This window comes from Centroberyx affinis, unplaced genomic scaffold, assembly GCF_046629955.1.
Source record: "Centroberyx affinis isolate AG114_WGS23_722 - 3 ecotype Tasmania unplaced genomic scaffold, CSIRO-AGI_Caff_v1 ptg005052l_1, whole genome shotgun sequence".
Lineage (NCBI taxonomy): Eukaryota > Metazoa > Chordata > Actinopteri > Beryciformes > Berycidae > Centroberyx > Centroberyx affinis.
The window spans coordinates 43,883-71,045 of NW_027282492.1; the positions used below are offsets into that span (position 1 = coordinate 43,883).

General features: G+C 40.6%; 3 protein-coding genes across 3 annotated transcripts; 1 reads left to right on the plus strand and 2 right to left on the minus strand.

Annotated features, from left to right (window-relative positions):
• Positions 1-211: 211 nt before the first annotated feature.
• On the minus strand, positions 212-8,710 carry LOC139666531 (complement C1q-like protein 2). The gene is made up of 5 exons (XM_071545794.1): positions 8,338-8,710; positions 7,766-7,897; positions 1,535-1,747; positions 1,236-1,367; positions 212-513 (listed from the first exon to the last, which is right to left on the minus strand). The coding sequence occupies exons 1-5, from the start codon at positions 8,708-8,710 to the stop codon at positions 212-214; spliced, it is 1,152 nt and encodes a 383-aa protein (XP_071401895.1).
• Positions 8,711-17,749: 9,039 nt separating this feature from the next.
• tppp2 (tubulin polymerization-promoting protein family member 2) lies at positions 17,750-19,501 on the minus strand. The gene is made up of 3 exons (XM_071545795.1): positions 19,311-19,501; positions 18,456-18,609; positions 17,750-17,941 (listed from the first exon to the last, which is right to left on the minus strand). Exons 1-3 carry the CDS (start codon positions 19,499-19,501, stop codon positions 17,750-17,752), a joined length of 537 nt encoding a protein of 178 aa, XP_071401896.1.
• A 4,560-nt stretch (positions 19,502-24,061) lies between these two features.
• Positions 24,062-27,112, plus strand: LOC139666533 (E3 ubiquitin-protein ligase TRIM47-like). Its single transcript, XM_071545796.1, has 3 exons — positions 24,062-24,667; positions 25,582-25,677; positions 26,371-27,112. The coding sequence occupies exons 1-3, from the start codon at positions 24,092-24,094 to the stop codon at positions 26,659-26,661; spliced, it is 963 nt and encodes a 320-aa protein (XP_071401897.1). The 5' UTR covers positions 24,062-24,091; the 3' UTR covers positions 26,662-27,112.
• Positions 27,113-27,163: the final 51 nt, after the last annotated feature.

Genomic DNA, 27,163 nt, shown 5'->3' on the forward strand with positions numbered 1-27,163 from the left:
ACATGAGTCACTGACTAAATCATTAGTAAAAAGTAATGCAGGCCATTGATTGAATGTTTTTATTTGGCTTATACAGTATATTATTAAGTAAGAACAATTAACATGTTTTAAATTAGGTGTTTCTCTTCATTCATTTCAGCTTCACTGTTTGAGAAGAAATAGCAAACAGGCAGTCATGTGAGCTTTGTGGTATGCACATCAGACAGGCACATTAGGCATCAGTGGAATAGAGGAGGTAGCCAGAGAAGGTGTTTAGGCCGTTGACATCTCCACACAGCTGCCTGCTGGCCAGCAGCTCTACATATACCTGGCCCCCTGTCTGCAGCGGCAGCAGGACCATCTGGGAGCTGCTGTCCTCTGAGTCCTCCCTGTTGTCCTCCCAGGTAGACGCCATCCTCTCCCCATTTCTCATCAGCTGCAAATTGTAGTACATCCTGTCGCCAGGCCCGCCCACCTTGGAGTAGGCCGAAAAGGAGAGGGAGTACAGGCCGGAACGGGGAGCTGTGAATATGCCTGGAGAAAGGGGACCAGACTCTTGTGTTTCGCATCATTGAAGCTGTGTTAGGTAACTTTGCACATTCATGGCTCCAAATGGCGGCAAGAGGTAACTGAAAAAATGTAACTTCAATACCCTGAAAGCATGTAACGTGACATCAGTAAACTGCACAAAGCATGTTCATGTTTACCACGGGACGAAAGAGGCAAAACATCTATCATTGGTGAGTCGAGCTTTCTCTGGACAAAACTCTCAATTGCTGCTGCTTAGGAGACAGTTGTATTTCACTCTTTTTTTTTCACTCGTTTTAAGGTTTTGAAGTGTCCATACATAGAATTTCACTGGGAAAACAGAGTGAATCTACAGAATGTCAAAGAGTGGGGATAGCATGTTCTTTTTAAATATTAGTTTAGTTTTTAGCACATTGTGATACCTTGTGTACGAAATGTGCTATATAAATTTTTTTTTTTTTTTTAAAGTTATATTGCACATATATATTTGTACATATTTTTATTTCTTATTATATTTTATTATATTTTTATTTTATTATTATTATTATTTTTATTTTATTTTATTTTATTATTTTTCTCCACGTTTATGTTTATTGTATGCACCTCCATACCAAAGCAAATTCCTTGTACTGTGAAAACTTACTTGGCAATAAACCTGATTCTGATTCTGATTCTGATAAATAAATGTGACTAGTATAGTGTTGAAGTTACTGCTTGTGAGCACTTACCAAGGGCAGGGTTGTAGCCCTGGCCGTGGTTGAGGGAGATGACGTCGTAAGGAATGGGGACGTTGCTGGTGAAAGGGCCAAAGCAGTGCATTCTGGGACTCATGGAGGCTGTGAACGCAACCCGCACCCCTCCTGAGGTGGAGCCAGACCAACAGGGAAGGAAAAATTTAATATTCAGGGAAATTTTCATGGGAGGCAAAGTAAATAATATCCTCAACAACAAAATGAACACTGTCAACAGATATAGAGTCATAGGAACATGGACCGATTTTAATTCTCGCTCCTTGGTCCCAAAGTACCTATGATTTCCTGGAGGCTGTCACCCAGCTGGGACAGACTCTGCCACAGGCCCTTCATCCTCGTGAAGGTTTGATCCTCCAGCTCATAGAGCCGACGGCTGGCACAGCAGCAGCTCCGCTGGCGCCTGAATGCACACTCACAGTTCCACTTTTTGCATGGCAGCTCCCCTTCGATGGAGTGAAAACCTGCATACTCTTGGTCCTCCACAGCAACTGAGTAGAAACCACTTACACAGATAAGTACATAGAGAAATACATAATACATGTTCCAATACATAAATACATAGTTCTAGATTTCTGAATACACATAATGTATATTTAAATCTTGACACTTTGGCGCCCCCAAGTGGCAGCAAGACATAACTGAATTTTTGAAAAGTTTGAAGCACTTCATTACCCAGAAATTATGTAATGTGACGTCAGTTAACTAAATTTCTTCTTCTTAATTGGCTGGTGGGCTGGAGGTGGTGAAGAGCATTCTTGGAGCACTTTCTCACTGCTGTTTAGGAGACAATTTTGTATTTCACTGTTAAGTTTTGATTCCTCACCTCCTGTGCGGCAAGAAGATTTTCCACTAGAGTCCATACAAAGCAACGGAAATTAATGATCGGGCAACTAGGGCAAATTTAAGGTGTCTCAGTCAGAGGGGGTGGGTTGCTCTTATCTTTTGCTGTCCCAATTTGCGATTTAGGGTGCTAAGATGATTGTATGTTTACATAAAAATCTTGCCTAGTGCAGCTTTAATATGCAGCTCCACTTAAAAACATTTAAAGGCCTTTGTGTATTGGCTGACATTTCAATAGTTTTACTGTCTGAGGAGGAGAAACAGATCTATGTACAAGCAAAATTAAAACGAGAGATGAAAAGAATAAAATCAAAATTAAAAAAATATTTTAAAAAAAGAGTAAAAAGGTGTGTTTATGTTAAAGCAGTTAAAACTGAATGATGGGTGGGTGATGAGATATAAATGACACATTAGATGAATTTGCTGTGATACTGATATCTGAAATATAAAAGTTTCATTAAAGAACCTGATTTGTGATGGTGTATAGCAGTTGAATAACAGAATGAAAGTTTACCTGCTGCCTCTTTTAGGCTGGTGATGGTAATCTGGGCTCTCACATAGGGTTGCAAAGGGGTGGAAAATTTCCGGTAAATTTCCGGAAAGTTTCCGGTAAATTTCCATGGGAAGTTAAGCTGGGGAATTTTGGAAATATTCCAAATTGGAAACTTTCCATGGGAATTATGGGAATTTATGGGAATTTATGGGAATTAATGGGAATTTATGGGAATTAACTGGGAATTGAGGGTAATTTAATGGAAAGGTATCATATCCAAGCATAAATATTTGTTTTGTTATAAGCAGACATCCATCCAAAATAATACAATTAAAACAGATTTATTTGTAAGTAGAACTTTATCAAGTGTTAAATATTTTATTGAACAATCAATTCTTTCATTGAAGAACAAAAACATGAATGTTGAGTTGCATGTAGGGGGCGTGGTCTCAACAGCCCTGCAGTAAGCAGTGTGCTGTGTGCATGTGATTGAGGAATAGCATAGATATTCAACTGTACTTGCATGATATCTGGTTGTTTTAGTCAGGATTATGCTAAAATATATTTTCCCCAACTATATTTAAGTTCCCTATTAAGAGCATACCTTCAATTTAGTAAATTCCTTGTTTATTCCCGTTTATTCCCATAAATTCCCGTTAATTCCCGTTAATTCCCATAAATTCCCGTTAATTCCCATGGAAAGTTTCCAACTTTGAAAATTCCCGGAATTTTGCAACCCTACTCTCACACCATCCCACAGCAACCCCAAGACAAACAGCGTGCACACTACAGCTCGCATCTCAGTAAACAAGGATACACTGGATAGTCTGCAGGCAGAAATGCTTGTGATTACAAATATCACTGATGTCTTTTCACAGTTATTCAATTCTAATCTGATTTAATAATATCAAAGAGATTACAGATAGGAATAACCTGGAAGTCCGTATGCTTTTATCTCCCCAGCCAAAACCAAAAAAGGCTAAATTCAAGTCATTAGTACAGGTAACAATTGGCGAATACATTTGTATTGAAATTTCTTGCATTTTTTTGTTGATCAGAAATCAGACAAAAGGGGGTGACAGTTTACAAGAAAGTTATGAGTGGTCTCCCTGTGATATAAAATGTTCAAACCAGTTGATAAGTTTCTGTTCAATTATTAAGTTCTGCTCAATTACACTGGTGAACTATATGTGTGCATCAGGTTTGAAAAGAGTGTGTTCCATCCATCCATCTTTATGTTTGGGCAAAATCCCAGCAATGAACAGGTGGCAAAATAAAATATTATAGACAATGATGTAGATAAAATCCTAAAATACATTCAATTTAAATTTGGTTAATAGCACAGTAATTGCTAATACAATGGGCTGTGACAAAAAACAAAAATGAGAATTGACTTGTACTTTTTGCATATGGGACTTGACTCACTGTTATAGTGCTGGGAAGCTGTCCTCCAATCTGCATCCACTTCAAAGCTTAGAGTCCAGCGTTTAATAACACCAGTAACGGAGTCTAATCCTGAAAGACAAAAAATGAGTGAGGAACTGAACGCCAGGAAGCAGTGTGCTGACTGATAGCCTGCCAGAGATGCTCCCTTTCAAGGTCAGTTATACTGTATTTACAGGTGTGTTTACCTCTGAGATAGGTGGAGAGATCTTTGTGTCCATGCAACTGGCAGCATAATCTGTCCATTGAATAGGTTCATTCCCCTCCAATACACACTCCCAGCCCCGTGCTCTGCAGGCTAGGTGTGAACTTGAGGCCAGGATTCAGCAGGGACCACCCTGATAAGCTTCCCAGTGTATATGAAAATCTCCCCAGTGTGTATGTAGAGCCGGTGTGTGTATATGTGGGTTATTAGGTCAGTGGTGTCAGGTTGGCTGATAAGATCGCTCAGTATGTTGTTTATGATATGACAGCTTTTCCCTGCCTGCTCCATTATTCCTCCGATCCTGACCTTCTTTTGGAAACTGATGACGCCGGATCAAAGAAAGGCCTAGTTTAGTTTATGGTCTCTTGCCCTCCTCAGAGACTCCAGTGGTGGGATATGATCCTCTTCAACGTAGCTTTTATCCCCGTCTTTACCATAGGAAAAAGGCCTCATATGACGTACAATACTAAAAAGTAGAAGACTGAATTTAGTACATTATATTTCAGCATGAAATACCCCTAAAAGTTGTAGCATGTATTTTGTTAACATGTATTTTGTTTTAAAAAGAAACTTCAGACCTCACTTTCTGTATGTGAACCCAAATCCAAATCCAAAGCCTCTTTATACCACAAGTGACTCAACTCTCACATTTGCAGCTTGAACTGGGAAGCCTTTTGATTACATTAACCTGCCACTTACTGAAGTAGCATAATACTAAACTTGGACATTTTCATACATACTTTTACACTTTTTTTTTTTAACATATTCTACTGATTAGGCCTACATATACATTAGTAAATACAAGTGAATATTACATCCATCCAAATCCCCAGCCCATCAACCATGCCCCGACCACATTCAGATCTATTTTACTCTGAGCATGTACCAACAACTCCAATGTTGAGGTGTTCAGCCACGTCAGATGAATTTAAATCTCCATCCTCCTGCTGTTCCTGGAGTGATCTCCTCCTTCCCGACTGCTCATGACGACGATTCCCCCAACTGTACATCCAAATGTATACAGCACATAACTAACCCCATCCAAATAGGGCTTATGTTGATATTCATATCACACTCAGCTTCTAAAACATAAACATGCAGGCTGATAGGGCAATTCACAAAATCTGTTCCAGTTCTGGGCAATTGATTACAGATCCTAAACAAATAAATGATAGGTTTTTGGAATATTACACACAGTTATATTCCTCTAGATCCATAGCCACTAATTCTGACATTGCAGACTTAATGCTGTTTTGGATTTGGTGAAAAATGTATGGCTTTACTTAGAATGCTTTATGCCTGTCCCAGGTCTGCTGTGTTAACCAACTATGATAAATCCACCCAGTTCCTATTTATTAGTTTGTCTATCTTGGTCTGAAAATTTTCAGGAATCCAAAACATTTTTTCAAGCTCAATTACGTAGATATGGTTATGAAGCTCAGAAAATATATTGAAAATTGGAAGCTTTTACCATTATCTATGATCGGTCGGGTGAATTCTATTAAGATGGTGGTACTCCCTAAATTTCTTTATCTTTTTCAAAATATACCCATTTTTCTTACATCCTCATTTTTTAAGACCTTGGAATCTATAATCTTGCCGTTCATCTGGGCATACAAGTCCCATCGCATCTCCAAAGCTCATTTGCAAAAACCCAGGACAGATGGAGGCTTAGGGCTTCCGGCTTTTCAACATTATTATTGGGCTTGTAATGCCAGAGCCATGGTATTCTGGCATCTAGCCTCCCCTTCTACTGGGGTGGGGGATAATGTCTTTCCAAGGTAGCTTGAGTTGGAGGCACAGAGAGCTGTTACACTGGCTAAGTCATCCCTGTTGCTGTAGTATTCTCTAAGGTCAATCCATCATTAAAGCAACTAAAAGATGATTTTATATTGAGTAACTCAATAAGGATTCTCAGGCAAATCAAGGGGGTGCTGACTCTCTCGGACACCTCGGTATATGCGCCAATTTGCCACAATCATATATTTTAAACCAGGTCAAACAGACGCTGTTTTTACTGCCTGGGCATAGAAGGGCTTATGTGTAATTAAAGATTTTTATGTTGACAAACATTTTTCATCGTTCACTCAATTACAAGCTAAATTTGGTCTCCCTCATAGTCACTTCTGTTACCTACAGTCCAGAAACTTTGTAAGGCAGTCCCTTGCTCAATTTGACTCGTTGCCTATCCAACATGTCTTTTACGACCTTATGTCTCAGGCCCCTACCTCCAAAGACTTAGTGTCACAGTTTGTCGATCTTTTCACAGTGACCACCCCCTCTAACCATCTCAAGGAGGCATGGAGTATGGAAATCGGTTCTGAGATATCTGATGAGCTTTGGGAAGAAGGGTTAGATAGAATCAAAGGTTGCTCTGTTAATGCTAGGCTCCAACTCATACAGTTCAAGATCTACCCTTCTATTCCAGCCACATGTGACAAGTGTAAATCGGGACATGGGACATTAACTCATCTGTTTTGGTCGTGCCCCAAATTGCTGAAATTTTGGGAGGGAGTATTTCAATGGTTTAGTGTAATAACTGGTAAGCAGATCAACCCCGACTGTGTTCCTGCCATTATGGGATGTTCTGAGAGTGCCTTTGAGCTACCATACGAGACCCAACAGGCTCTCATGTTTGACATGGTTATAGCTAAAAGGGTTATTTTGAGAGAGTGAAAATCAACCTCCCCTCCTTGCTTCAAGAAATGGCTTAATGACATGGTTTCCTGTTTGTATTTAGAGGAGATAAGGTACTCCACATCTAATTCTCACTCAAGGTTTCTGAAGATCTGGGGACCCTTCATTGATCATATTAGGGGACGGGGTGTTTGATGTATGGGTCTTGTGTATGTGTTGGTCTATATGTGCCCTGATGAGTATGCCCCATTGTACATTTAATGTGTTTATCTTGATCTAATCTAGTTTGCATTTATTTTTCTATTGCATATTCACTGGTCATCTTCTGACCATGGTTATGTATGATTTCCTCTGACCTCAGGACAATTTTGGATCTGGTGGACATTCAGTTCTGGCAGCTACAGACATTGGTGACAAGGACTATTCAAGCATGCATGGATGATTAACAGTCATCCATGTTATACAGGTCTTTGTGTTTTGTTCTTGCAATTTATTTTTTTCTTAAATTTCCTCTGTGCGTTTGTATATTGTAAAAAGCTCAAAATAAAATATATAAAAAAAAAAAAAAACTTTTACACAATCAACATGTCAAGTTCAACCGTGGTTGTTGGGTGACAGTTAATTTCTGTCAAAAAGGAAAAGACAGCTTTGTTATAACAATGTTGCATATTTCTATTTCATATGTATATTGCAGAAATTCAATACATGTCTCCCATCAACCCAGAGGGAAAGTCCACTCTACTTCACAGTCAGCTTCCTGATGACTGTGTCCAGGAAAGCGCTGTCTTTTTGAGGGACCGTCTTTGTGAATGCAGCCTATTCTCTCTTCTCTACCTCAGCCCTCCGTTCAGCAGAGCGTTCAGGGTTGGCCCGGGGCTGGAGTCTGACCTGGACCTGCTGGACCTGCTGGACCTGATCCTGATCCTGATCCTGATCCTGATCCTGATCCTGATCCTGATCCTGATCCTGATCCTGATCCTGATCCTGATCTTCTACCTGGACCCTTGGCTGCCTGCTTATCTGTTCAGATTAGGAGCAAGATGCTCATCACTCACCTTTCTACCCATTCATCACATTCATCTATCTTCACCTAGTTCTTTCTCTCTACCTGAGGAATTGTGCTGACAAAATCAATGATTCTGTGCAATAATATCATGTGACTTCAAGACAAGATGAAACTTTAATAAACTGTTTGAGGAAATTGGTTTGCTGCAGCAGCAAATGGTAATGGGATACAGAAAAGAACATAGAATATAAATATGAATATAGCTAATGAGGTTATGTAAACATAGCAAGCTGACAACTCCGACACTAAGACATGTTAAGGAGAATGTATGAATCAAAAGTAGGAGAAATGTATGGATTACAGCATCAAGTCAACAGTCATTTATAATAGAGGAAGGGTGGGAATTCACTTCAGTAGAAGTTCACAGCAACTGTATGTGCATAGAGGGACTCACCTGCTCCACCGGCAGCCTTTGGCAGCCTCAGGAACCTCCCGGGACGGGACAGTTTCCTCCTGGCTGTGGGAGCAGCAGGAGGAGGAGTGGGAGTGTGAGCCGGCTGAGAGCGGGACACCTCAGCAGGGCTCCTGACCTGCAGATAGCCCCGCAGCTCAGCGGGAGTCTCTGTGTCCACACGGTCCAAACTGTGCAGAGAGCCGGTGGACCTGGCAGTGCTGGGCCTCCCGTCTCTGGCTATCAGCTCAACCACCTTCCAGGCCTCCTGCCTCAGATGAGCGCGCGTGGCCTCGTCTTCCATCATGGACCAGAAGTCGTCCTCATCGCCCCTTTCGGGACTTCTGCGGACATTCTGGGACATTTCTGGGGACATTTCTTAAAATTTTCTCTGTGCATTTGTATATTGTAAAAAGCTCAAAATAAAATATATTAAAAAAAATACTTTTACACAATCAACATGTCAGGTTCCTCCATGGTTGTTGGGTGACAGTTAATTTCTGTCAACAAGGAAAAGAAAGCCTTGTTATAAAAATGTTGCATATTTCCATTTCATATGTATATTGCAGAAATTCATTACATGTCTTGGCTCCTCCCACCAACCCAGAGGGAAAGTCCACTCTACTTCACAGTCAGCTTCCTGATGACTGTGTCCAGGGAAGCTCTGTCTTTCTGAGGGACCGTCTTCGCCCACAGCTTTGGGAAGCTGCTATGGAGCGCAAGTTTCTGGAGGATGTTTCGTCCGTGGAGCCTGTGGAGAAATTGACTTCTCATTTACTGTTTGTCTTTTGAGTGTAAGCACAATGCACAGATAAGTGGAACTGAGATTCCTAAAAGGTTAAACAAACATGATTTCCTGGTGGAGCCCCAAACCACAAATCATAAGAAAATGCATTTCTGAACCTCGTGACCCAAATGCATAACTTTACAGTTCAGTCATCCCACCTCACTTCCGCTGCAGAGTCCAGAGACATTTTGCTGACCGCAACCAGGAAGCGTTCAGTGAAGTTCTTCCTGCCTGTTAGGACTCGAGCGGCTCCGAGGACGTCAGCCAGCTGGTGGAGGTGTTGAGCTACACTCCCCCTCACTGCAGCACTACGGTGGCTGAGGAGGGACAAAGACATGGGGGTGTGAGATTTACAGAAGCTGGTGACTAAGCTCATGCTGTTTCATTTCATTTAATAAATTGTGATAAAGTGAATGCAGCCTGTTCTCTCTACCTCAGCCCTCCGTTCAGCAGAGCGATCATGACTCTGCTGGGGCTGCAGTTGTGCACCAAGGCGTCCAGGGCGAGGTTGGCCTGCTGCTGGATGAAGGCGTTGGACTGGCCCACTTTGAGCAGCAGAATGCGGGCCGTCTCCTCTGCCTCACAGTCCATGGCCCTCTGGAGGTGAACGAACAGGTCCCCGAGGGTCGCCATGGCAACACGGGACACCGCAGAGCGCAGGTTTTTCACCTGGAGAGCGACAATGAAGATCACCGGTGATGGCTAGACTTCTAACACACATGCAAATGAAAAATAAATGAACCACAAAGGCAAAGAGGCAAAGAAAGAGCCAAAGAGGCAAACGGCTACAATACCTCCTCAACGACGGCCTGACACACTTCATGAAGTTTGGCCTCCAGTGTTGCTGAGTGGTACTGTGCCAAAGCTTGAACAGTTGTCAAGCCATCAATTTTCTTCTCCCTGTGTTTCAGTGACAAGAATTATTGAATTGTACTTTACATGACTTCAAGTACCACACAAATGTTCTTTGCAAACCTGGCAGTTAAACTCAAGTTCAGATGTGGGCTTGTTTGAACGTAAATGCTGAGTCTTAGTCTAAGTCTGAGTTCACACATTATTAAACATTTAACAGTTGCAACAACTGAAATAGTCTTCTGCAAAATGAATCCTAATACTTTGTACTAGAAAAGGTACCTATTTGTTGATGTTTGGTGATGTTAATTTCCTCTTTTTCTCTCACTACCCAGTAAGTTAGCTGGCATTAACTAGACTGCTGTTCATTTGGACAGGAGAAACTGATTTTGGCTCGAACTCTATTGGCCACAGAAGGTGAAGACATCACGGTCTATGACAATGATTTGGTTAGTGGTCTCTTAATGCTCTGCTAGAAGATGTACCTTACATGGTGCAATGAAACAAAGACACAGCTTTAGTGTCAATCTGGTTTCAACAGAACATTTAGTGTAGACTTTACACCCGAACTGAAGATTGAGTGTACTGGAGGTTCAGCTGGTGCAACAGGTTGCTGGCTCCTGGCAGGTTACAGTATGTCCATTAATCTTTCTCTAACTCTCTACAGTAAAATCCTCACCAGTCATCTGAGCTGAGCAGTTTGAAGCTCAACTCAAGGCTTCGTTCAGGGTTGGCCAGGGGCTGGAGTCTGACCTGGACCTGCTGGACCTGCTGGACCTGATCCTGATCCTGATCCTGATCCTGATCCTGATCCTGATCCTGATCTTGATCCTGATCTTGTACTTGGACCCTTGGCTCAGTGGCTGCCTGCTTATCTGTTCAGATTAGGAGCAAGACGCTCATCACTCACCTTTCTACCCATTCATCACATTCATCTGTCTTCACCTAGTTCTTTCTCTCCACCTGAGGAATTGTGCTGACAAAATCAGTGATTCTGTGCAATAATATCTTGTGACTTAAAGACGAAACTTTAATAAACTGTTTGAGGAAACTGGTTTGCTGCAGCAGCAAATGGTAATGGGATACAGAAAAGAACATAGAATATAAATATGAATATAGCTAATGAGGTTATGTAAACATAGCAAGCTGACAACTTAGACATGTTAAGGAGAATGTATGAATCAAAAGTAGGAGAAATGTATGGATTACAGCATCAAGTCAACAGTCATTTATAATAGAGGAAGGGTGGGAATTCACTTCAGTAGAAGTTCACAGCAACAGTATGTGCATAGAGGGACTCACCTGCTCCACCGGCAGCCTTTGGCAGCCTCAGGAACCTCCCGGGACGGGACAGTTTCCTCCTGGTTGTGGGAGCAGCAGGAGGAGGAGTGGGAGCGTGAGCCGGCTGAGAGCGGGACACCTCAGCGGGGCTCCTGACCTGCAGATAGCCCCGCAGCTCAGCGGGAGTCTCTATGTCCACACGGTCCAAACTGTGCAGAGAGCCGGTGGTCCTGGCAGTGCTGGGCCTCCCGTCTCTGGCTATCAGCTCAGCCACCTTCCAGGCCTCCTGCCTCAGATGAGCGCGCGTGGCCTCGTCTTCCATCATGGACCAGAAGTCCTCATCGCCCCTTTCGGGACTTCTGTGGACATCCTGGTTCTTGGTCCTGCATCCCGCTGACATCCTGACGCTCCTCTTCCTCTGGTTGTCCTTCACGGAGCCAGTGGGAAGAGGAGCAGGGATGCGGGCTTCACCGCTGCTGGTCGCAGTCTGGATGGGCTCAGCAGGGTGAAACCACTTCTTCTGGACCAGGTTCCTCATGGGGGCCAGGACAGCATTCCGCATCCTCCTGAGGACTGAGGGTCGAGGTGAAGGGGGCCGCTCAGGCTGGAAGGAGCGTCCCACCCTCTCCAGAACAGCCTTGGTGCGCGCCTCCTGCCAGGCACACATCCTGTCTGCTCTGGCAGCCAGAGCCTCCCGCTCACTGAGGTCAGGTGACCCCACCTGTCCTGAGTGGCTCTGCATGTAACACTGTAATGCAACGTGTAGTTTTTCAGTTTAAACAGTTAAGACTCAGCTGACAGTGTTCACTGATTACAGTTGTTATAAACCAATTCCAATTATTGAAATAACTTACAATGTCAATATAAAAAACATAATAATATGGCATAATTACAGAGTTGAACAAGTTTATTTCAAAAACTAAAAAGATGAGAATATTGTTCTAGGAAAATTTCTATGAAAGCAGACTTTGAGATGTGACCAGCAGGACGGTCAGAGCATAACGTTAGTAAGAGCAGGTCAAACTTACATCAGCAACATTATCAGAGCCGTGCAGACTGTGGTGCCGTTTCTTGTCCCCCTTCCGGAACTGAAAAAAGTTGCTCTTTGGCTCTCGATCAGCCATGGTAACGCTTGGGAAAACTAGTAATAACTAAGTAACTGAGTAATAAGTAATAACTCCAAGAGAACAGATCGCAGTGTGTGTCTGAGTAGTAGTGGTCAAATTATGCCCATTGCTTCCAGAACAATATCATCCATGTTCCATTTGCACTGTGATGTCATAGTGAGAACAGGAGCCACAGGGAAAGAAAATAACATGTCTGTAATATAATAAACACTTAGTAAGTTGATTTCTGTTGTTTTTTAAAACAGAGTTTACTAAATTCAGCTTACTGTAAGTCTGCCTATATAGTTAAAACAGAGGCTAGGTCCTATTTCACTTCTTTACACAGGAGAATGTGATGTCAAACTGAAGTACATTATCCAGTCTTTCAATAATGACAAAACTTGTACTTGATAATACAAATTAATGAGAAAAACAATGATTCCAGGTAACAGGGAAAGGTGTGTCCAGCCTAATTATGATATTAATAGTTAATCACTCCATTAGTCAAGGCTAATGGTGTGTGTGTGTGTGTGTGTGTGTGTGTGTGTGTGTGTGTGTGTGTGTGTGTGTGTGTGTGTGTGTGTGTCTTGTCCTCCTATCCTGGTCAGAACATTTGAAATTTGAAACATTTGACATTTGAAAGTTTTTGCAATGGATTGAAGGATTGAATTTAAATATTGAGACTGGTATTATTTAAGAGGTGTAATCTCTGCATGTACTCATCTATTACCCAACATTGTATCAATCAGTTTATCTCATCCAATTCACTTCTGCAGACAGTGGAAGCTAGCAGTAGACTGAGTAAACAGGAATTTCTATTCAAGGGCAGCCTGTGTTAAAGACAAGTTCAACACAGGCACAAAAAAATCAGAAATATCAGATTGTGTGTGCACAAAAAGTGAGCTTGTATCACTTTCAGTTTCAATTACATGAATTTATCTGATCTTGTGTATTCAAGTGCCTAATAGAATTGTCAGCATTTTTTCAGTTATTTTTCCCTTTTAGTCTGATGTCTGTTTTAATCTCAAAATAATGTTCAGTCAGTAAGAGATAAAACTAAACAAAAGGTTTCTCATTACATTCATGCCGTGTTGCCATAAAGTTCCATTGTCACCTAAGCTTTTGAGGTTGTAAAACTTTGTGGAAATTAGTAATTCCTTGTCCATTTCTGTCTCCTTTTAGTCGAGACGTCTAATTCTTTGAAAATGTTAAGGAAGATTAAAAAAAAGAAAAAGAAAAAACACCTACATGTAAGATTCTTAACCATAATGAATCAAGCTCTTTTCAGCTCATTCAGATTTTTCCTGTATTACTGCCATCATCATTTCTTAGCACTTGACATATTTTCATTTCAAGTAATGCATTAGTCTGATACTTATTAACTGATACTGCACTAATGCATCCAAATAACAATTTAGGCATCTTATTTTTTCTGGCCTAGATAGAGATTAAGTTTTAGATCTGTGTAAACTGATGTATTATAAATAATAAAAAGCAATTGGAAAAAATATGAAATATGAATTATAATTATAGGGGCGGCTGTGGCTCAGGAGGTAGAGCGGGTCGTCCACTAATCATAAGGTCGGTGGTTCGATCCCTGGCTCCTCCAGTCCGCATGTCGAAGTGTCCTTGGGCAAGATACTGAACCCCAAATTGCTCCCGATGGTTGCGCCAGCACCCTGCGTGGTAGCTTGCCGCCATCGGTGTATGAATGTGTGTGTGAATGGGTGAATGTAGGCATTGTAAAGCGCTTTGGATAAAAGCGCTATATAAATGCAGTCCATTTTACCATTTTTTAAAATGATTTAAAAGGTTTTTTATTTATTTGATTTAAAATTGAGTAGGAAAAAAATCTATGAAATTGACTGAGGTTGCTGGATGTGCTCAGACAGCTCATACCGAAGTCTCACATCTCTTACAGAAAAGAACCACCTGCCTCATTTTAGACTGTGAAGCAACCAACAGCTTCCTGCCTGAGGATCTCAGCTGGTGCTCTGGCTCATTTGGGATAAACTGAAGGATATCTTTTCTCAGCCAGGTCTAAAGCTGTGGCTACCAACCTGTCTTTGTATAAGGATATTTGAATAGTCACCACAGATCTGGCTGGCTTTTACCTCTTTTCCCCATTGCCTTTCTGAGTGATTATCCCCCTCATAGTATCTCTTGAGACATATGAGGGGGAAGCTGAATGATCCATTGAACTGTTTGTCACCAATCACCTCACCATTCACAATAACCAGATTATTGTGGGAAAGCTGCTGATACACCATACTATGACACTGGACGCTAGTAAGGGTGAGATCTGTTGTTACTGTTCATCAGTATCACCTCACCTGTCTCATAATAACCAGATTAGTGGGTTATAAGTCATAGTTACACTATGCTGCTCTTATCTCACACTCATGAAATGCAAAAAAACAGAAAAACAGTACTGCTATTTGAGTGAAATTGAGATGGCTTCTATTAATTTCCTGATTGAAAATGGAAAGGTAATGGAAATGGTCCTAAAGCAAGCAAAATATATAATTTAACAGTATATTTCCTGCTGATTGATGTACAAACACAAACTACTGACCATAACAGTAATATGAATTTATGCTGCCATGGCTTTGAAACTTGAACAAAAGGTCCAGTGTAACTTCTAATGTCCTATCCATCCATGCAGGTTGTAGGTAGACCATGCTATTATTGAATATGAATATGAAAATTGAATTCACTTTCGTTATTGACATGTTTTCTGCCCCCCTGCCTTCATCAGTTTATCTGACTTGTCCGCCATGAAAATGAAATTCATCCATCATCCATCATCCATCCATCCATCTATCTACATATCCACATTCCTCATGCTTGATCTCCCATAAAGGGGCTTTTTCTAAAGAATAAAGACACTTTTCAGCTAGAGCTGTATTCTAGAATTGAAGCTAAACCTGGTTGATGCATATCAGCCCAGGCCTATATTGTGAGATACGGTAAGAAGAAAGCTATCTGCAAACGTGCTCGGTACAAAGAGCCCTATGAATCCACCATAAATGCCATTAGTGTCATATTACAAGGTGGGTCCAGATACAGGGGTTACATGCTGAACTGTTTGTTTTCTACACAGGACAACGACTCTTTATGGTGTGAAACTGTATCTAGTCTATTTCAGCGGGGCAGAGGAGGATATTTTGTGTCAGAATCTGTAGGCATCACTGCTTTGATGTGTCATTCATATGAGAACTTAAACTTGAGACTAAATCTAGCTCCTGTTTTCAAAACATACAGTTTTTCAAAGTTATATTATCTTATGCAGCTCAGTAGGATCTCATTCAGTTTGATCCTATTGAGCTTTAACAGTTATGATCATCTGAAACTATAACCCATCTTGTATCACTTTGCACGAATCCTGGTTTATAATAAGTTAATAAGTATAATAAGTTATATTCATAACATCTGAACTAAAGCATTGTGACAGCTCATGGCATATTCATGAACACTGATTCAATCTTTATGTCAGCTTCTATTAGATGTTTATGCAGTGTATTTGGCATTTGTGACATAGCAGTTGAACAGTGTGTTGGTTTATTTCAAAACAAATATCAGCCTGATTACTGTCAATTTTAAATGCAAAAGTTTCCCTCTGTTTAAAATTACAATTCAAATGTATATGTGTGTTATGAGGCTGTTTTCAGACATTGTGTGCTGTTTGTTATATTTACCACAGCTTTGTAATACCCACAATTCAGGGTACATATCATCATCATCATCATCTTTAGACTCAGGGTCCATGTTGACCTGATTTCCTAAATAAGTAGCATTTGAACAAAAGTCTTCAGTACAAAAATACAGTTTACATTGGAATTGCTAATTGATAGTAGTTATGTTTTGTTTTTTTGTGGTTGGCATTGACCCCGTAGCCTTCAAACAGTAAATAGCCACTTTGCTGTGCAGCAGGATATGGTCTCCACCTGTTTTATTCTATAGAAGGTGACATCACCTGGCACCAAAAATCAGCCAATAGCAGATGGCAATGTCAGTAGCATGCTTTTTACCACTAGATGTCAGGCTTTACACAGATTTGGGTTTGGGATTTAGTTACTCTTTAACTGTATATTAGATATTGACAAGTAGGTGTGGCCAGTTCCCAAGAATATTGAAGAAATTAGGTGATTGTTTTTGTGTGTGTACATTTTATGTATGTCCACATGGGTAAAAAAAAACGTCACAACCACATGAAGTTGGTGCATTTTGTGTTATTTATTTAATTAAATATTTTACATTCTTTGAATGCATATTTCAGCCTGCCATTCAGGGAGAAAGAGACATTCTACACAAAGCAGCAATTGGTTAATTATTTATTAAAACGGCCTGAAAGGACACATTGTATGCAGTGTCAGCATTAAGAATAATGGCATGGTGTTGTTATGTACTGTTTCTCTTCATCAATACAGTGTAACTCAAGTGCTCTTAACTGATTTTTATCCATTCTTCTATATTCTCTACTTTGCTGAGCCAATAAGAAAGTAAACCTTGGGTCATTGTATATAATAATAATAATAATAATAATAATAATAATAATGATAAATTTCAAGAAACCCGTCAGTTTTTATCATTTTCAACATCGCTTTTCATTTTCATCCTCAAAAATAAGCATCAAAATGATCAACATGATTAACTATGAAGCAAAAACAACCGAAAAATTCAAAATTATAAATACTGATGGGTACTGATGGGACAGGGGATTGGAAAGTTGAAAGTGAAGAGTGTGAAGGAGTTCCCGATGTGAAGTGGGAGAGTGCTCATCAGGCAAAAGGCAGTAATAGAGGCCTAAAAACCGTAAAATGCAGACTTGAATTTTGTTAAGTGGTGAAATTTCTTGGAACCAGCGAAATTATCTGCCACTGCACTAAGATAATTTGACTGAAAATAGCGATGCGTTACATCAGAGCATTCACGTTAGCGGCAACCTGAACAATAAGGCACAGTGTTAAGCTATAGGACAAAGCAGAGTTAGTTAGTTCTATAAGGCGGGTTACGCTACCACTGGGGCTTTTCTGTTTTGGTCCCTTTGAAATCACTTTAAATGTACAGTATACTCCCCCTTTTTCATGCTAAGACCCATTCGAAAATCTAAAAATAAAAACTCTTTATTGGTAAATACTTATACTTATTCCCATAACCTTTGGATTATTATCTGGTTCATCACTGGTGACATGTGAAAACCTTGTAACTCCACTTTTAATGACTGTTTTGTTTTTACTTGAGCTTCATGGGTCCAGCAGAGTTCCGTGACTCCTGGGTCCATGATATCCAATTTTTTTTTCTAACTTCAAAAATGGAAAATATATTTTTACTCATTTCCTCCAAATTGGACTTATTGGAGATGCAAAGTTTTCATCTGTCAACAGGATTATGCCTCTTTCACTTTGTCATCATAGGTGCCCTGGCCCTTGTACGCTCCCACATAGCCGCTGGTGTCTGGCAGGTCCTGGCGTCCGACCTTTCCTTTTCCTTTGCCTGATTCGTCAAACCGTTCCTTGTGGGATCCGGTGTACTTGGTGGTATCAGTCAGTCTGTCCACTGCAGCTGCCTTGGCCACTTTCTAAAAGTAATGAAAAAAGAACGAGACAAATGGTGAGGAATAGAAGCTAAATTTATAGTGAAAAATGTTGCTGACACAACGAGACAGGCGGCCAAGTCCCACTCTTTCATTCACTCAGATAAAATTTAATGTAGGACCAGGACAGTTTTTCTCAAAGTAGGGTCCAGGGATCATGGCTGATTTTTGGTGCCAGGTGATGTTACCACCTGCTGTACTTTACAGATCAGCCAATAGCAGATGGCAATTTCAGTTGCATGCTTTTTACCACTAGATGTCAGGCTTTCCACAGATTAGGGTTTGGGGTTTAGTTACTCTTTAATCTACTATTGCACTGATTGTGAAGACCTCTGTATAAGAATGTCATGTAAATGTAATGTAAAATGCGACTGCTTCCAAATAGCATTCCCTTTGGTACCAAAATCCTTGCAAGGAGGAAAGCAAAATGGCTACCACAAAATGACCACAGGTTGGAGCAGGGCGAGTAGGCTGTGTTTATGGCTTGTCAAATACTCACAGTGACTCCCACGTTGGCAGGTTCCTTCCCAACAATAAGACCATAGAGCTGCTGTAGCGCCTCCTCCTGGCCCTTCCCTTTAAAACGCTTAGGAGCCAACTCTACCAAAGCCTGGTTGAACTGCTCAAATGTGATTACACGAACTGACTTTGCCCTGAGGAAACACACAAATACAGGTATGGCCACCAGTATTGTCAACTTATGTCCAAGGAAAGTAAGCTATGCATCAATATACTTGCTACAGTCCCTGCTCATAGCTGAGGAAGAGGCTAAGCTGTGTGTAGCACTGTGATCATCAGACCTCTTTGGATTAGACAAACAATTAGCGGAGAATTGCCGTCAAATGCTTTGTCAAAGTTGCTAGAAGTATCACTTTTTTACGGCATGTATGCATGCTGCACTGCTGCTTCCACATTATGCCCCGAGAGGCATTTGAATTTTGTCTTTCTCTTGACTATTAGAAGGTTCAAGGAACCATCTGGCAAGTAGGTGAGTTTTGTGTACCAGTATGCATATTCAGCTGTTTTACATCATTTGAAAAAGAAATGCAGAAAAGATGTATATGCGTATACGTATATGCAATGTGAGACATCTACAGTGGCTACTACTGTACTGAACCATAAATTTATCCAATTATAGACTAAAATTAATGAATAACCAAACTGTGAGTACTGACTCCACATAGTTTTGTGGCACTGGTGTTGAACTGCCCTCTCCAACAGTTGGCCATTCTGACTTCGTTTCACTAAGAGTTTCTGGTTTTACTGTTTTTCTATGCTGTCAGATACTCTCTCCTCTTCACTGTATTGTGGATATTTTATGGTGTGGAAGGAGGAGGCTGGAATGAAATCTTACTTGACTTTACTGAAGACGATGTCGATGTCTGTGGCGGTGACGTTCTTCCCATCGATGACGCGGCAGTCCTTGCAGAGCTTCGCAAAGTTCTTGCCGTTCATCTCCTTCCCTGTGGCCTTGGTGTCGCCATGGACTGCAAACTTCTTGAAGGAAGTCTCCACCTCTGCTACAGACACCGAGCCCTCTGCCATGCTAAGGGACATACATATATATACACACTTTTTTGGTTAAGATTAAGTGGCAACTGAATACTGAAATGTTCTGCAACTGAAAAACAATTGAGTCAATTCATTCAAATCATTTCTCATATAAATGAAGTGCTGCTTTGTTTTCTTACAATACCATGTTTTTTGAAAATAGCGCCTCAAAACAACAATGGTGTAGACAGGGTGCAAGTTGTGGCATGTACAGCAATGCAATACAATTGTGTTCTTTTACTAATCCTTCTGTATTTGATGTCTTTGACTTCCACTGTTGTACACGCACACACGTTTTATTACTGTACTTGTGAGGACCTTCAGTGACTACATTCATTCAACCTGTAACCTTCGCCTTAACCCTGTCCACTACATGCCTTAACCCTTACCCTAACCTAAACTTAATCCTAATCTTAATCCTAAATCCAAGTCCTAATAGACTCTTAAAGATGTGAGGAGCGGATTTTGTTCATCTTTCTATCCTTGTGAGGACATTTCCTCATAAGTATAGAAATACAAGAACACACGCACACACACAAATTCATAATGACTCTATTAGCTGATTGATTGTCTTCTTGCCAAGAAATGGCTGCCATGGTGCTCTTTCTAAATGAACATTCTCACTCTCTCTCTCTCTCTTACACACGCACACACACATACACACATTCACATCCATCACTGATCTGTTACTGTTGGTCAAGCAGCTTTCTGAGACCAATTTAATTCAATAAGCTCAATTTACAAATGGCTGCTCTGCTCTCTCTCGCTCTCTTTCTCTTCCCCTCTCTCACTCACTCAGTTACACACACACACACACACACACACTTCTCGTTCACTGAATTGTTGCCGCTGGTCAAGCTACTCTGACAGAAACAAGGAACTTAATTAAATAAGGCTGAGTGCACAGTGATGTCAAAAACAATGATAATGATAGAAAGAGTAAGAGTAAGTTAGAAAATTATCAGATAGATTATCAGATAATATTATTTTATTATTTAATTATTCTGTAATGCCATCACATAAAAATGTGATCGTTTTACATAGCAGAGAAAATTGTATCTAAATATAGTGCATGCATAAGGCATCAGCTCAGTTCAATTTTATAGTCCCTGAGGATTCTTATAAAGATAAAGATAAAGAAACACCTAACAGCAATAGCACAGACATTAAACCATAAAAACAAATAACACATAATGAAATGTAGGAAACACCATGTAGAACCAACATGATCCAAAGAGGCCAGGCGGTAGCTCACATTTCTGTATGATTGTCTATTGAGAATAATAAGTTGAGAATAATAATTCATCTGTTTAAGCAAAGACGGTCAGTATGCTGTATCATTTCATATTTCTAAACACACTTAAGATTTAACATGTTCAGTCTCATTTTCTGTATGACCTTGCTTGTGGGAGACAAAACAAAACAGCACATTCTTCAAATCTGTTTTTGAACAGTAGAGCAGTAACTGTAACTCTAGCTGACGTGACTGCCTCCGCTATTAGACACCAGTGCGTCATCAAAAATCACCAGGAAAGCGGAGTGTACCTGCTGCTGTAGGTGGGGGGGGGGGATGCTCAGCAAAGATACCGGGGATTCCTGCGGTGAGTACAGCTGCTTGACGTCGTCCTCCGTCTCCTCCTCCCTCTCCTTCTTCTTCTTCTTCTTCTTCTTCTTCTTGTCCTGCTTTCTGCTCCCCCTGCCACTCCCAGGCTTTCTCGCAGTGATGATGTCAGAGAGATGGAGAGATGCAGAGGGGACGGAGGAGAGATGCAGAGGGGGGGGAGGGGCGGAGGGAGAGAGTACCGACCAGCACAGTCCATGACATCATGGGACACCCAGCCCCTCTTGCGTCTATGCCGTGTCTCATTAGCTCTGTCCTTCTCTGGATAGACTTTCTTCTATGATTTATCTTAAGTCTGATTCTTTGTATTGGTTCCCATGCTTTTAATTTCATTTGATCGCTTGTTTTATTCATTTTTATTCCATATGTTCCCATATGTGCAGCACTTTATAAACCCTGTCTTTAGATAAGTGCTGTATAATAAAGATTATTATTCTCTCCATCCCACCCCTCCCTTTCTTTTTCTCCTCTCTCCCTCCCCTCCCTCTGCCTCAATAGCTTAGCCCACAGCTGTTCACCACGCCCATCTCTCTCTCTTGTCCTCTCTTTCCCGCTCTCTCCTGTTCTCTCTGTCTCTCTCTCTTTCTCTCTCTCTGCCTGTCTCTTTCTCTCTCCTCATCACAAGAGCCCTCTTGTCTGGACAAAGATGAGAGCAGCCCATCGAAAAGGCAAAGAGCATTGACAATGTAGCTGGTTTCCCATCTTACAGCTTTATACAAGACAAACAGAGCATCAGAGCAGGAGTACAGAGCAGTACAGTCTGCAGTGTGTGACGTCATTCATGGTGTTAATCATGTATGCACCACTAGTGCAGTACAATGGTCAAATAGCACTCTAATGTACCTATCATATAGTCAGTTCTCCATACTGACATATCTATTTATACCCTGTTTATACCATTTAAATCATGTGTACAGCTTTTTTTTTTCTTTCTTCTAACAGAGACCATATGCAGATTGTGAATTTCTATTTTATATTTTTATATAATATTTTTTATTTACTACATCTAAAAAAAATACCTATTTCCTAAATGCCTATTTTTAGATTTATATAATTGTGTGTTGTGCTGTGTTTAATGTTACCTATGTGAGCAACCCACCAAGACAAATTCCTTGTACTGTATGTGCAAACTTACTAACTATAGTAAGTTTATTACAAATAACTTAACTTACAAATAAAACTGATTGATTATAATTCAGTAAATCTTTGTGCTGTTTGTGAAATAACTCAAAACATCTCACATTTGTTAATTAGCCAGTCATTAACATTAGTCATTGATTAGTCATGATATATTGTACTGTGAAAATATATTTCAAAACCAAGTCACATGAATTTCATATGGTGTTGCAGACATACAGCAGGGTGGTGATTCAAAGAACTTTGTTTTCATTACAGATTCATAAGAGAAAGCCCGCCCTCTAGTGGCATATCTGCTATCTATTTCATTGGCTCATACTGTAGACTCCATATTTACAGACCAAAGCCTAGCATGTACTCCTCTGCTGGGGTCATTTCACTTTTAATTCAGTGAATTCAAAATTCAAATAAAATGGCAATTAATTTGCTTATAGTATGGAGGGGTTTTTTGTTGTTGTTGTTGTTGTTTAACTCCATTACTTCTCAGTGGGTTAAATAGGACAATCTTTGTTTTCAATATTTGAGTTTTGAAGAAAAATCTTCCTGAAGACGATTTTGAAGAAAAAACCTGAACTGAGGGAAATGAGAGGGAACTGAACCTAACTGAAAAGTAACTTGGCAGTGTAATACCGGATGCTACATCCCATTTTAATCTCTCAAAGCAAAAGTAAACACGCTGTTTAGTACATATGTAAACATATAGTAATTAGAGTTTCATCTTTAACTCCATTATTTCTCAATGAGTTATGACAGACTTTCTCAATAGGCTACATTACATCAAGCTCAAAATGATAAAATATCAATTTCCCCTTGTACTGCATGGTTTTGACCTTGCACTTAAGGTTTTGTTTGTTTTCTGACTTTATGTCAGTGTTTCTGTGGGTACCCACATACTGACACTGTGCTCTGTGTTTTGTTCACATGAGAAACAGGATAGACTGTTTTGACATCATGAGCCATCATGAAACTCACTGTTCAGTTCAGAGAGCGCTGAGGTTTATGAAGGGCAATGTTGTCCCCCTTGTTAACACAAATTGGTAAATCCCTCACCCATGATAACTATGGGTTTTAGGAGGAAATGGGAGGTAAAACACTAGTAGGAAATTCGGCTTGCTCCTATCTGAACAATAAATCACCAGCTGGGTGCTCAGTCCTGTGTGTTATTCAATAGGCAAACAGGCTGTGTTGACATTACGCATCCCGATGAAACTTGTTTTGTCAATATTAAAGATGTTTATGTGAAACACAAATACCGCTACTGATATCAAGATTGATTTTCACGTAGATAGCAACTGCAATTCATTTGCTAATGATAGAGCATTTGGTGTTTATGAGTTCTTTATATGTGGGATTTTACAACCTTCTCATGTCAAAGATTTTTAATTCTTGAATATTCAACCCTCAATTGATTGAATTGAAAGTTAGCTGAACTCAGTTCTGAACAGTACACACAATTCGACCGCTACAATACTGATGTTCCAGCTACAGGGTTTATGTTTTGCTGACAAGTTGCCCTTAGTGTGTGAGTATACCTGTAATTCCTGCATGGTAAGCACATTCCTTCATGGTTACAGACTTTCACCCAGATGATGGAAACAATGGGGTCTGTGGGAAGACATCACCTGTCTGCTTACAGTAGAAACAACGCCTTCCCTTTAAATACCAGTAGAGAAGGACTCAGGCTCTTGTTTGAAAGGGAGTTGTGGGATCACAGCACCAGTGTTTGGTTCCTCTGTGGGCCCTATACTGACACAGCATCAGGGATTCAGACCCATGACTCAAAATTGCTCAAGTCCTTCCCGCATTTGCCTCTTCTAAATAACACCATGGCTGAGTCTAGTTTCCCCCTACCCCCAGAGGCTTACTCCTGCCCGCTGTGCGTGGACACACTGAGAGACCCGGTCACCATCCCCTGCGGAGACACCTATTGCCTGGAGTGCATCAAGGTCTACTGGGACCAGTTCGACCACATCGGGGTGTACAACTGCCCGCAGTGCCGCGCGTCCTTCACGCCGCGGCCCGTGCTGAGGCGTAACCTGCCCGACGTCCAGCAGGAGCAGCGGCGCCATCTGCCGGAGCTCACGCCGTTCCCTTACCTGCACCGGGACTCCCTGTGCGATTTCTGCGTCGGCCGCCGCAACAAGGCCGTCAAGTCGTGCCTCATGTGCCTGGCCTACTACTGCGAGACGCACGTCAAGCCGCACTACGAGTCGTCCACCTTCAAGAGGCACAAGCTGGTGGACGAGACGGGCCACCTGGACAGGAAGATCTGTCCTCAGCACGAGAAGGGCCTGGAGCTGTTCTGTCGCTCCGACCAGATGTGCATCTGTGTGCTGTGCACGGTCAGGGAGCACCGCGGCCACAATATCATCTCAGCAGAGGAAGAGCGCACTGAGAAACAAGTGAGTCTCGATGCTCGTGCTTAGAATATCGCTGCTGTTATTGCTGAGAGACTATTGCTACTGTGCGAAGACCTTGAATCTCTTATTTGTCCTTTGTTGTCTTGAATTCAGTGGTGGAAAGTAACTAAGTACATTTACTCAAGTACTGTACTTAAGTACAATTTTGAGGTACTTGTACTTTACTTGAGTATTTCCATTTTATGCTACTTTGTACTTATGCTCTACTACATTTTGGAGGGAAATATTGTACTTTTTACTCCACTACATTTATTTCACAGCTATAGTTACTAGTTACTTTTCAGATCAATATTTTATATTTAAAACATTTGATCATCTTTATAAAATAACTATAAAATAGCATTGTTATAGATTAGACTACCCAAAAGTATAGCTAAATTGTTAAGATTAGCTTCACGTTGACAACTTTAAAATGCTGCTTACATGTACATGTATGTCAATAAATCAGTATTAATATTCCAATAATTTATGAAAAATATAATTCTCTAAATGGCGACAGTTTGCATAATGAGTATGTTTATTCTGATACTCTAAGTATATTTTGCTGCCAATACTTATGTACTTTTACTTAAGTAAGATTTTGAATGCAGGACTTTTACTTGTAATGGAGTATCTTCACATTGTTGTATTGCTACTTTTACTTAAGTAAAAGATCTCAGTACTTCTTCCACCACTGCTTGAATTGAAAGTTCATATGGTTATTTATACACTTAATAATTTGTATTACCATAAGGCTCATGAAAGCCATTCAAACCCCATTGAACAATTTCAGAAGTGTATGGGCTTCTGGGAAATTTTATACATTCTTGAAATTCTGAGTTTCTGGAAAGACAAGAACTTTTTCTCACAGCAGCTATAAAAGCCCTGTCCTCTTATCTTCCTATTCTCCCCATCAGAAAGTCCTGGTGGTGACCCAGTCTGAGGTCCAGCACATCATTCAAGAGAGGATGAAGGAGCTGCAGGAACTCAGGCATAATGTTGACGTTCTCAAAGTAAGATTAAACAAAACATTGCAACTGTTTAGGACACAATGTAATATTTTGTATATGGGCAAAGGGCATACAATGTTAACACATAAGATATTTAACAACTGCCTCTAGAAAAAGAGCACGCCAAAGTTATTTAGTCTTATATTCAGTCTCAAAATGGTTTTTTTTCCAAAAATGTAAAAAACTCAATGGGGAGAGATGATTCTACTTGTTTCCAATACATTTTCACTTCTCTCAGGAATTCTCTAGAAGTGTCAATATCTTCACACAGGGCAGTATCAAGAAAATGACACTTGATTCAGGAAAAGTTGATTTGTATCGGAAACAAGTGAAATTCTTCTCATTGGCCTGCTACGAACAAAAGATTAAGTCCAACAAACAATATGAAAAACCTAAATCAAACAACCTAATGTTGCCGTCATAGTCTCTTAGCAACTTCAACACATGTAAATGCCGGGCCAATAACAAAGACTTGTTAAGATGGATAGTTTTTTCCAGTGAGGAAAGTTTGCTCACTGTTTTAGTGCTGCCAAATGTGAATTGTATTCAACAAACTAATTTGGGAGCATTAACTGTGACACTTGTGTCAGTGAATATTCCTCTTCTTCTACTGCAACTTTTGCTTTTGACTGCTGTGAAGACATTTTGCGTGTGCACGAAAACTTCTCTTTCCTGACAACCGCCTCTCCTTTTTAGAGTTGTGCTCAGCGAGCACAGACAGACAGTGATAAGACCTTCCATGAAATGCTCCAGGCGGTGGAGCGCTGGCATGCTGAAATCAATCAGATGATAAAGGCCAATATGCAGGCGGCCATGTCCCAGGCTGAGGGCTACGTAGAGCGTCTGGAGCAGGAGATACTGGAGCTGCAGCGCAGAGATGCAGAGTTACGGCAGATCCTCGACACAGAGGACAACATTCACTTTCTGCAGGTACTGAAAGATCATCCAGAGCTGCAACAATTCTTAATAAGTCTTAATACTTTGTAAAAAAAAATTTAAAAAAATAATGAAAAATTTGAACATCAATAACCAGAAGTCCTGTAATGTGATGTCAGTAAACTGCACACAATACATTCATATTTCCCTATACAACTGTGTGATCTGTCTGTGATGCTTTGCTATCAAAGGAAACCAAAGGGACGAGACAGGAAAAATATCTAAAGTTGGTGAGTCCAGAATTCTCTGGACGCAGCGCTGCTCACTGCTGTTTAGGAGACAGTTTGGATTTTGCTCTTACGTTTTGATTTATCACTTCCTGTGGGTGAAGAACTGTCCATACTTACAGGAGAATCTACAGCATCTCAATTAGCGAAGATGGGGTGCTCTTCCCTATTGCAGCACCACTTTCTGATTTAGGCTGATAAAACAGGCGTATTTTTAGATAAAATTTTTGCCTAGTGCAGCTTTAATTTTTCTCAAATACAGTGAAGTACAGTGAAATTGCCATTGTTTTCCTTCCATAGGCACTAGGAAAATGCAATACAGTAAA